Raw genomic sequence first — 12218 nt, 5'->3', positions numbered from 1 at the left:
CGTCCCAGACTGACAGAGGGGAGATCATTGTCAGTAAACAGACAGCAATATAGATGTTGGTATAGGTCGTTTGTTCTGTTTATGAAAAGTGTAACTGGTACCATGAATGTGTCTGACAAAGGAGATAACTTTCCCAGGGGCATGTGGTGAGAAACAGTGATACATATATATCAGAGAATGAAGGCAGTGTGTATGGCATGGGGTTATGTTATGACCTGAAATACTGTATAGACCTTTCCAAAGTGTCAATCAGGAACACGCAATTGACCATTCCTAATCACATTGGTTACAAATGTTAGGTCTTTCTGTGATGTCTTGACGTCACAGTTGCATTCCCTGGGAATGGAACGACAATAAGATTGTCACAAGAAGGGGTGGTGGGACATGGGATGTGTTGGATCCATCGATTACTGTCAAGTACTGTATGAAAGCAATATAGATGTACAGCTTGAGAGTGATTGTCAGTCATTGTATGTGAATACAGTCATCTTTCGTTCAGCACGTTGACCTTCTTTGTGTAGGCTAGCTTTTACTTCGTTGCTTTAACTAGAAAACCACGCTTAAAAAAAGAACGAAACAAAGCTAGATGCATTGTAAATTCTATTGAAACCTTAGTGTCTAGATCATCGCACAGATTTCAGATTCCTGCTTCCCTCTGATTCCTAGCACACACACTGGTATCTACTTTTCATGACTTGAGCGCTTCACTCAGCGAATCGGGAAGAGTAATGTCACCAACAACAACGGTATGAAATGAAGGGGCAGTAACTGCCAAAAGTTTGACAATACTGAACAGTCATCATTTTAGCAGCCATTTTGAGAGACATATAGCACTCACTTTAATACTTTTCTTAAATCCAGTGGACTTCTGGATGAATCCTGAGATTTTCATTCCCTGATTAGCTGCCAGTAATAGATCTAATGTTTGTAGTACATCTGGACAAGTTCATGGTTGGAGTTGGGAGTTAGCAACATGGTTAGAAAGGTTGTCCCACAATCAAAGTCAGAATTCTAAAATTCTTTCAGCTACTAGCACTCTGTTTCGGCAAATGTGTTCAAAGTAGAGGTTTTCTAAATAGTATACTAGTTCTACGGCACTTCACCAGCAAATTGACACTGACACGTTCATTCACATGTATGTTTTACGCATCAAAACTTTGAAATGTATATGTATGTGTCATATGATTAAATTATGGAATTAATGTAATGATTATGTTGACAGGACAAGGTTGCATGTATAGTTTTAATAAAACGGAATGCAGTTTGGCTGATGCAGGTGACATGCAATTAGGAAGAGGGTCATATACTATTTTTGTTTTTTTTTTATTGAATGCATGCATCTGCATTTACGAAAGGGAAATCCGTGACCTAGACAAATGGTGTTGGTCATGAACATCAACGTGGACAAGTCATTTCTCAATCCTCACAACTCATACACGTATAGTGTATCTCTAGCAGTGGATTACAGGGAAATATGACCAATTTTTAGAATGTTCATGTAGAAATTTCAGATGTTATTAAACTAGGCCCACTTTCACTAAACTGAAAAAAAAGTTCTTGTAACTTTTTGCGTAGAAGACATTTTTGTGAAAATGGGCACAGGCCTTGTAACCACATGTTTCCCACCAATACAGCATTTAGGTCACACCACTCATGTGGGAAAGTTTGTCAGTGACTTGCCAGAGGTTGGTGGTTTAATTACCCCAAGCGCTGCAATTTCTTTTCCCATGTAAACTGACCACCATCATATAAGTGGAAAATTTTTGTGTATAGCAGGAAAAAGAACAATCAATCAATGGATCGATCAGTCATATACATGTCCGTGTATGCTGTCTTTTTGTCCAGGCTGAACCCTAGTTTGTAATGAACCGAGGAATGATTAGACGTTCGAGTCTGCCAATCAGGTGGGTAATGTTCAAAAACCAGATTTGAACACAGAGGTGGACCAGGATCTATTCATCCATATTATTTGTTCTCTTGCACATACATGTACAAGGCTGGCTAGTAGCTATTCCCCATCTCTTCTTTGCTATCTGAAGGGTTTTTTTTCCTAAATTGTTTGAAACTTGAAACAGTTCTTCAAATCTCCTAAAGCGCTCAAAAATATAAAAATTGAACTTGAATTTTTATGAACTTTTTAATGAGGCTTTGTGAAGAACTGTTGAGAAATGCTTTGGATAGTGAGGTGAGATAACTCTAGGGGAAGGATTTGCTGTCGACCTGTGCTACGTGTATTTTTTGTTTCTCTGTCACATTCCTGTGTTCACTGCTGTTCATCGTCGCGTCGTAGTGTAAACTGCTTCTTTTCTATCCACCATTATTAATATTTTAATTCTTCATGGCTTTAAATGGCCCACTTGTCACCTCTGCAAGCTATTTATTTGGTACTTTATTTTATATGAACCCTAAATTTTCGTAACTTCCAGAAGATGGCTTGATCCCAATTTAGCGAATCCACATGTAGTGCCCTCTGAAGAGACTGAAACTGGATTTGACGAAATTTGGTGTTCATTATTTTTACCTGGCTGAAATATTTCTAATTCAGGATAAAAGCCATCAAATTTATGTTTAGATCAGTTCTTATTTATTGTATATCTTTATAAGTACAAAAAATAGGCTTTAGGATGAGGGGAAAATATTTTAAAGTGGTAAAGTGGTGTAGGTGGGCGATAGCAAAATAACTCAGATTTGATTTCATTTGGTTTTCTGAGATTCTGAGACAAGATTGAAGACTGCACCTGAAAATACATTTCATATAATGTGACAAACCTGTTATTATGCATTATTTCAAATTAAGCAGTTTTTACAGATTTGCCTGACATTTTATGATAACATTGCATTCTGAAGGCTGATCAATTTATCATTGACCAATCAATACTTGCTGAGCGTACCTCTAGTTTTAAAGACTGTTCAAACTCTGATTTTGGCTAAAGCTACTCCAGGGATTGTCTCTTCTTGTATGCAAATAGCTGTTTATAAAGCTGTATCACCTTTGTCAGAAGCTCTTTCCTAATTCCCATGCCATCTGTACAAGTGCACATTTTCACACATTTTGTCACATTTCCACAATGTCATCAGACTTTTAGGATAACATTCTTCATAAACATGTGCATCTTTCGTTTTAATGATGATTGCAGTCTGAATCAGACAAATGCCCTTAGGCTTACTCACAGATTCTATATGTTGTGTTTATTTATCATTTTTTGCTATATTACTGTTATTATTATCTGTTTTCTTCCTTGTTGTTTTGTAGTCACACACATATTTTGTGAGAGAACAGCTAGATGTTCTCAAGCTTGCACTATTGGTTTTCTTTTCTACGCGTCATTAACTTTTTTGTGATCATTTGAAAACATGTAGCTCTACATTTTCACATTTCGCCCACTCTTCCCATAAATGTTAGAATTTTATTAGAATACATCAATCTATACCGAATTTCCGACAGCCTAATAATTATATTGAGACCAGTGAAAATACTGGCTCTTGTGAGAATTGAACTCATGACTTAGGGTATCCAGTCCAACCGCTCTAAGCAACTGAGCTACATGTAGCAAACCAGGAGAAATTCTCAAAATTGTTTGACATGTATATAGCCCAGGATTTTAATGATAATTTGACTATATTAATAACTGATGTTGTAATGATAACAAGCTATTCTAATTACACATCAGCCCTATTTAAAGGGAAGCGAATCTTGTTACCCATCATGAAGCAGCATCGCCCTGTGCCTACTTAACTAACTGTAGTGTAATCAAATTGCACCACACAGCATCCTATTCTACAAATTATCTCACGGGTGTCAGGTTCTAAGGGACTTTTCTGACTATTTAACATTTCTGTTGTTTAATCATTCAGTAGATTATCTTCATCACTTTTGAAAGAGTTATTTCCCCTTGTTTTTTTTTTTTGTTTTTTTTTTTTTTGTTTTTCGTTTTTTTTTGTTATCATGAGCTCAACAACATGACCACAGCACTGTCATGCAAAAACGTCACGATGTCATTTAAATGTGACTGGCATAGTAACTGCTAATTTTATAACACAGTATATGTAGCTCATAAATTTGTTTCACGTTAGTGTGCAAAATCAGAAAACGTTTCTTTAGATTTACTCTGTATATATATGTACACCTCGTTGTACAACTTTGTTAAAACATTTCTTATAAACCTTAGCCTCAAAAGAATGTCTGATAAACATTTTTCACATTTTAACATGTACATGTTCTGTTTCACTCTTCTTTTTACAAGAGGTCTGTCAAGTAAATTTAGACCAAAATGTCAGCCTATTGTCCATTTGACATGTTGCATGCATTTGAATTCTTAGTTTTCCCTATTCTAAATCTTTAGAGGATTTATCACTGTTCTAGTTAATCTTTTTGATCAGATTTTATCCGTGGTAGTTTTAAATGTTTAGGTGTTGATGTAGTAATCACTGCTATTTACATGTAAATATATATAGCTGTATTGACTTGTAAACAAAATCACTTTTTGGTATTTATAGTTTCTCTGCAAAGTATTTCCTGACGTTGAATGTTCCCATAATTTACACATACATGTATAATATAACAGCAGTGTGCAAGTTTTAGTAGTCAGTGTACTTTTATTATCATTTTCTGAATAAACTCATTAATTCGCTTATTTTTAATGATTCGTAGCCATGTCGTTATCATTAATTAGATTAGTGGCTAGCTTATGAACCACACGATAATTATATAATCCATTACTGTTCCGCGGTCTTAATTCACCAGTCAGTTTTTTTGTGTACGTTTATTTGTGTAGTTTTTTTTTTTAATTGATTATGTACTTTTCACATCATTTCATAATCTCAGTGGATCATTGAAACCATTGTTTCCCGGCAGGTAAGGCACTGGAATTTCTCCGACCTTATATTGCCATTTTTTTCCCCTTTCTCGTGCCATATTTCCGTGTTTTCCTACTGTGTTGCCGTGGGATCAGGTTACCCCAGTAACGCACGCTTTTTGTCCTAACCTTGTGTCCCCGGCTTAGGTACATGTAATTGTTTATTGTAAATTCTATAAGAGGTGATTATTCATGTTAAAATGCAGTTTGGCTTTTCACTTAATAATTAGACTGGTATTTTACTAATTTATCTGTATTTTTGTTACATTGTTGTACACCAACGTTGTTGTCACATACCTTGAAGATCAAACCTCTATTACTTTTATCACTGCCCTTTGAAGCAGTCTGAGCTGCAGATACTGCAAAATAAGTTAATTGTGATGATGTGGCTGAGAGGAGGTAATGATGTCCTGTATTAGATGTTTGGGTTCAGCATGTTTTTAATAAACATATTCACAGGTTGACATCTTTGGTGGTATTGTAGTTCACTTTTTAGGGGTACATGGATATCTTGGCGGCTGAGTAATACTTTCTCTTTAGCAGATGCTATCATTTTCTGAACACTGCAACCATTATTTATTTTTACTGCATTGAACAGCTCTGATTTCTCTGTTTTATACATGAGAAAAAAAGGCAAATTTTGTATGCATTTTACTCTTCTGGTTATATTTATTAAGAGTTAGGTTGTATCATGGGTCACTGAATATGTTGGCAGTCCTAGATGGTCCCACGAGTCACTAAATGTGTTGACAATCCTGGATAGTCCTATGAGTCACTGAAAGTGTTGACAATTCTGGATTGCCCCATGGCTCACTGAAAGTGTTGACAATTCTGGATTGCCCCATAAGTCACTGGAGGTACTGACAATTCTGTATTGCCCCGTGGGTCACTAAGGTGTTGACGGTCCTACATTGCCCCATGAGTCACAAAAGTGTGGGCAATCCTGGATTGCCCCGTGGGTCACTAAGGTGTTGACGGTTCTACGTTGCCCCATGAGTCATAAATGTGTGGGCAATCCTCGATTGCCTCGTGGGTCACTAAGGTGTTGACTGTCTTGCCCCATGAGTCACAAAGGTGTGGGCAATCCTGGATTGCCCCGTGGGTCACTAAGGTGTTGACAGTCCTACATTGCCCCATGAGTCACAAAGGTGTGGGCAATCCTGGATTGCCTCGTGGGTCACTAAGGTGTTTTTTGACGGTCCTACATTGCCCCATGAGTCACAAAGGTGTGGGCAGTCCTGGATTGCCTCGTGGGTCACTAAGGTGTTGACAGTCCTACATTGCCCCATGAGTCACAAAGGTGTGGGCAATCCTGGATTGCCCCGTGGGTCACTAAGGTGTTGACGGTCCTACATTGCCCCATGAGTCACAAAGGTGTGGGCAATCCTGGATTGCCTCGTGGGTCACTAAGGTGATGACAATCCTGAATTGCCCCATGAGTCACTGAATGCGTTGACAATCCTGAATTACCCCATGGGTCGCTGAAGGTGTTGGCAATTCTGGATTATTGCCCCATGAGTCACTGAAGGTGTTGAAAGTCCTGGATTTCCCCATGTGTCACTAAGGTGTTCAAAATACTGGATTGCACCATGAGTCACTAAGGTGTTTGACAGTCTTGGATTGCACCATGAGTCACTAAGGTGTTGACAATCCTGGATTGCCCGATGAGGCACTAAGGTGGTGACAGTCCTGAATTGCCCCATGAGGCACTAAGGTGGTGACAATCCTGAATTGCCCCATGAGGCACTAAGGTGGTGACAATCCTGAATTGCCCGATGAGGCACTAAGATGTCGACAATCCCCAGAAGACACTCTGGATATTTATGTGCATTTTTTTTTTTTTTCGGATATTTTTAGATTTCATGGTGTTATTCATGGTATTTGGTATTTCTCAAGGTTCACTCTCACATGTATCACATCTCCATTTCACTTTAGTAATGTAGATTTTTATTAATCAAAATTTTTCCTGCACAGTAAAATATTCGTTTTCATATATTGTATTTTCAGACTTTCTTTGTGCTCATCTTTTCTCACAGTGCCGTAATGTTTATCTGCTAAACAACAACAACAAATTATAATGCCATATTCGGGCACTTACATGTTGTACAAGACACTGGTGAAGACCACTGGGTTTAGCTTAGTTGTATGTCTAAGTCAAAGGAGTGTGATAAGTAGCTTTTTATGGGAACATGTGTATGGTGGTGGATTTCTCCTGGGCTCTGTGGGCGGGCATACCAGTTTGAGGATATATACAATGTTACAGTCCCCTGGCACTTTCTCAGAGTTCCTTGGCACTAATTGTCTGATGTCCTCAGCACTTTGTCTCACGTCGTCAGCACTTTGTCAGACGTCCTCAGTACTTTGTCAGATGCCCTCAGCCCTTTGCCTCCTCTACTCAACACTTTGTGTGATGTCCTCAACATTTTGCCACTTTGTCAGACGCCCTCAGGACTTTGTCAGATGCCCTTAACACTTTGTCTAGTGTCCTCAGCATTTTGGCAGATGTCTTCAGCACTTTGTCTGATGTCCTCAGCATTTTGTCTGATGTCCTCAACACTTTGGCAGGTGTCCTCATCACTTTGTCTGGTGTCCTCATCACTTTGTCTGGTGTCCTCAACACTTCTCAGATGGAAGAGAAGTCCAATGTTGCACTTAAAGTATTAGCCTTTGAGAAAGGCCATTGTAATCTGGCTCATTGAGATATAAAACTGTTGTTCTAGCCAAAACTGACTGACTATGTCCAAATGAACATAGCTTGTATTGGTGTCTGCCTGTCTGTCAATATGCCAGCAGTGTTACAGAAAAAAGTTGTAATGATGTTTGGATGGAATTTGGTGCGCGTGCACAATTTTATAGCCTTGACCCAGTTTTGATGGTTATCCAGCTTTAGGAATTTTTACACGATTCTTCACCTCTGACACAGACATTGTACATGAATTCTACAGGGATAGAAATTGTCTGGCGGAATTTGTACATTTGCCTTTGACTGAGATTTGAGCTCACCTAGTGCCTTCTGGTTTTCAATCTTTAGCCTGTGTTGACATGTATACACATATACATAAGTACAGTCAAACCTGTTGTATGCGGCCAGTGAAGGGACGCATAAAAAGTGGCTGCATATCACAGTTGGCCACATAAGACAGGTTGTGAAAACCAAGCCAAGTCACAACTGAATTAAGTTTCAGGAAATGTACACATGTAGGCCTACATAATAATCTTATACATAATTGTTACAGCACAAATCTGTTCTGTTACATAAATTTCATAGAAATATAACTACTGTAGTAAAAAAAAAACTCAATAATTTCAAGTTTTGTGGGGTAGACCTATGGACTTCACGCATTTAACAGGCGATTACAGAAAGAGTTTCAGGTGAGGGCATGCATGACAGGAGAACTTTCTTCCCATCATTGTCAAGCCCTAGAAAGCCATGTGCTAGTTTGGCCTACGTAGGTATAAATGACTATTCTAGCTAAGTTTTGGACAGTAAATGGCAGACTGCTGAGATGTTCAATCATATTCGGCATTACCGGTGAAACAACAACAACAACATGTACGCGTGAAGGAAGATCAGTTTCTCCATGTGTCCGGTACAGGCAATATTTTGGCCACGCAAAATGAAACACAATACCATCTGCCTGCAAATTGAAATTTTTGAATGTCCGATGCTGCAATCATCATTACTGTTGAAAGTCTCGGCCGCTCAGGACAGGCTGATATAGAATTTGGTGGCAAAATATATTGGCCGCTGGACACGTTGGACAGGTGCCCGCATATTACAGGTCGTTTGACATGGAAAATTGCTTGTTCGCAGCAGGGAGTGGCCGCTTACGGCAGATGGACGCTGATTACAGGTGGCCGTAGGTACAGGTTTGACTGTAGTTTAATCTATGCATCAGACTGCTGAATTGTTAGTAATTGTCATTGTTCAACGCACAATCTGTTGTCTCAATTTCCCGATGCTGATTTCTCCTTCAGGCTGTGTGTGTGTACTCGATCACCAATGGTCGTTACAGGCTCTGTGTAAAGTGGGGTACATGTATTGTCAGACACCCCGAATCTCAATCTCCATACCCTTGATACCATCCCCTACTGAGAAAGGCCCATTTCCTGCTCAAGAAGACTCGTTCCTTGCTCACCTCCCAAAAATACACCACCACACCCCCTTCCCCTCCACACCCCTCCCCCAACACCACAACGTCCCCATTAAAAGTGTGAAAACTCAACAAACCTCAGATACCTTATTCAGAAATTCTCTGCTCTACCTGAAAATCCCCATCCCTTCCACAGAAATTTCAACCTAAGTGTTTTAGTCTGGAGTACATGTTTTGAATTTGATACAAGTAGATGTCTTAGGTGTGGTGAAATATGTTCCAGGTGAAAGTAAGAAAAATATTGTATGATTCTGCTCTTACTGTAAAAGTTGAAATAGAGCCTAGTCAACTGGTCCTTGATGACAGTTGCATGTAAGCTAGCAGCAGTTACGTGCGAGATACAGCTGATGAATTAGCACTTAGGAATTTACCAGTTATCACATTTGCACTTTTGTCATCTTCATTCACTTTTATTGATTGTTGTTCTATCTATATTCCGAGTTATATTGTAGTGTGTTAAGTTACATGTATGACATAAAAATCGTCTATTTACATATGTACATCTTTGTATACATATAAACAGGCCGTCTATGGTAAAATATGATATGACTATGATGGAATATACATATCTTTTAATATATAACAGGCCATATGGCTCACACACACGCACTATTGCCTACATTTACATGTAGTAAAATATAATTACATAAACGTGACGTGACTATATATTTTTGATGACAGGCAGTGTGACTGTTACAGATGTAAGTTAGTGATTTAGTGTAAATATGATTTATTTTTGCATGATGTTACACCACGATACATATTCAAACTTTAAGCTACATAATGTGTTGCTCGAATTTCTTGATCTTCATGCGCTTAACTGCACACCCTCACTCAGCTACCTCCCTTGGCTTCATTTACACCTTGAGCTATGAAATGCTTTTTGTGCCATATTTCTTGTTGTCGTCGTAGCAGTATTATTGTCTTAACGCTACATGTGCATATAATATAAATGTCCACATGTGTGCGGTATCATTTGCTGCAGAGGCTGGCTTTATGTGAAAAGCTGAGCATGGGATTTCTATTACTAACATTTTACAGCTTTGTACTAATTACTAGTACCGATGAGGGATGAGAACCCTCTTTGACCAAATGGTCTGGACTGCTTGAGTTCAGAGCTCTAGCTCTTGACCACTGAGGTTGTGGGTTCAAAGCCAGAAGGTGTCAGGTGCATGTACCTGGTAAGAAAGGTGTGATGGTTTCCTTCACGTGCAAGTCTAACCGCTATTCTTGAATACGGCAGTGTAAAAAAAATACCAATTAAATTAAATGAATTTAAACATACTGTGTAATTGGTTTTGATAGATTTAGTTGCACAGTGTGTGTGGGTAACACTTCAGTATTAGTGATAATCTGTGTGTTATGATGAAACAATTCTGACACGATGTGATATAAAAGGATTTCAGACAGTCTTTTATTAATTTATTTATTTATTTGATAACTTAAGAATATTTCACTTATACAATGGCGGCCAGCATTGTGGTGGGATGAAACTGGGCTACCTTCCACGGGTTGCCGACTGACCTGCCCACGTACATCCAGAGATGATGAGCTGGACTAGAACTCATAATGAGTGCACTGGCTGTAGGCTCCTGGGTTATTGCACACTGCTGGCGTGCTAACCCCCTCAGCCACGAAGGCCACCCAGACAGTCTTTTGAGCAGTGATAATGATTTTTTTTTTTCAGTTGTAAACATTTTTTCTTGATACTTCAGGTTCATGAACAAATAACTGCACTTTGTAATTGTCACCATTAAAGTACTATGTAGCATACAAATGGGTTTAGGGGAGACCTCAGTTGGTTAGTGCGCCAGCGCAACGTAATGACCCAGAAGCCGCTCACCAAAGCGGTCGCTGTGAGTTCAAGTCCAGCTTATGCTGGCTTCCTCTCCGGCCGTATGTTGGGAAGGTCTGTCAGCACCCTGTGGATGGTCATGGGTTTCCTCCAGGCTCTGCCCGGTTTCCTCCCTCCATGATGCTGGTCGCCGTCGTATAAGCGAAATATTCTTGAGTACGGCATACGATTCCGGAGGCTTGAAGAATGGTGGTTACATATATCTATGAGCTCTTGGTTTCATCCACTCTTAAACTCGACTGCAGTCATTTGAGGAAAATTTTTTTACAGATGGTCATGGTTTTAACACCAAGCCAATAGCTGAAACAAATGAAATAGTTCTGGTTTTGGTATCCAGTAGATTGCACAGTATTTGTAGGAAGCACTTGTAACAAATAGAATACAATGTTTAATTATAATAAGTTGTGGAATTAGTTATAACTGTATTCCTAATTTATACATGAATAAAGATTAGATATCGTACTTACTAAGAGAAAAATGTGATAGGTTGTTTTTTGCTATTTAAAATAAATTCTCTAAAAATTCATCCAGTTATTGCATACTAATATTATAAGTACAATATTAGTTTAGTTTGAATTGCATGTCCATGTAGTTTAAATGATTTTGTAGCATTAATGGCTCGGAATCCTTAATCAAACCAAAAAGATCATTTAAAAATCAAGTCTGACACAGAGTACAACTATAGTAACTGTAAAAGATTTCTTGTTTATGTGTGAGTGCATAGACGTAGATGTTCCTTGTTTTAAGAAAAACTCAGAAACAGCCTAACTGATAGTACCACATCTGTATAAAATGTTCCATTTTTATATCTTTCATCTAGAATAATCTAAAACCATGCTGATGTACTTGGTCTGAGAGTAAGTCAGACATTGTACACTTGTGGGAAAGATTATAATGTGGGATCTATTGTATGCCAACTTAATATCAAGGGAAGCAACTTGGTCATTGTTAAAAGTAAGCGTAGTTGTCTCCCCTTGTAAATGTTATATTTTCATGTCAACTGTGTTCTGTGAACAGCATTTTGGCAGACAAATCTTTAGATATCAACCTTTTTTTTCTTCCTAGGAAAAAATCAGACCCAGGAAAGTTGGCCTTGAAAGGCTTAAAAGCCTCCAAGGTTTCAAAAAGCCCAAACTTGCCAAAGAAAGCAGCGCATGAATCATCGGGGCTTAATGTTGCCATCGATGGAGGCGGAGCGGGGAAAACCCGACACACCAGTGGGGGTAGCTCATCAAGTCAGCTTAACCCACTCTCACTCAGTGATGATATTGGCCAGAGCTCCGAGGATCTTGATATCGTGAGTAGAAGCTTCAATATTTTCCCATATTGCCAGGAGTGATAATTTGTGTCAGC

The 12218-nt window shown here is 38.8% G+C and overlaps 1 protein-coding gene across 3 annotated transcripts in view; it reads left to right on the top strand.

Annotated features, from left to right (window-relative positions):
- Nucleotides 1-12218, top strand: part of LOC135463587 (transmembrane and coiled-coil domains protein 1-like) — an 83085-nt gene that overhangs the window by 45974 nt on the left and 24893 nt on the right. For 2 of the 3 annotated variants that reach the window (XM_064740902.1, XM_064740901.1), the window contains exons 4-6: nucleotides 1846-1904; nucleotides 4826-4855; nucleotides 11931-12162. In XM_064740902.1, coding sequence (XP_064596972.1) covers nucleotides 1864-1904; nucleotides 4826-4855; nucleotides 11931-12162 — 303 coding nt within the window. In that variant the 5' untranslated portion in view covers nucleotides 1846-1863. The remainder of the gene's footprint in view (nucleotides 1-1845; nucleotides 1905-4825; nucleotides 4856-11930; nucleotides 12163-12218) is intronic. The other variant, XM_064740903.1, reaches the window with a different exon arrangement.

This window comes from Liolophura sinensis, chromosome 3, assembly GCF_032854445.1.
Source record: "Liolophura sinensis isolate JHLJ2023 chromosome 3, CUHK_Ljap_v2, whole genome shotgun sequence".
In the NCBI taxonomy this organism is placed as follows: Eukaryota; Metazoa; Mollusca; class Polyplacophora; order Chitonida; family Chitonidae; genus Liolophura; species Liolophura sinensis.
Note: the sequence above shows the minus strand (reverse complement) of the source record. Positions and strands in the feature narration are given on the sequence as shown.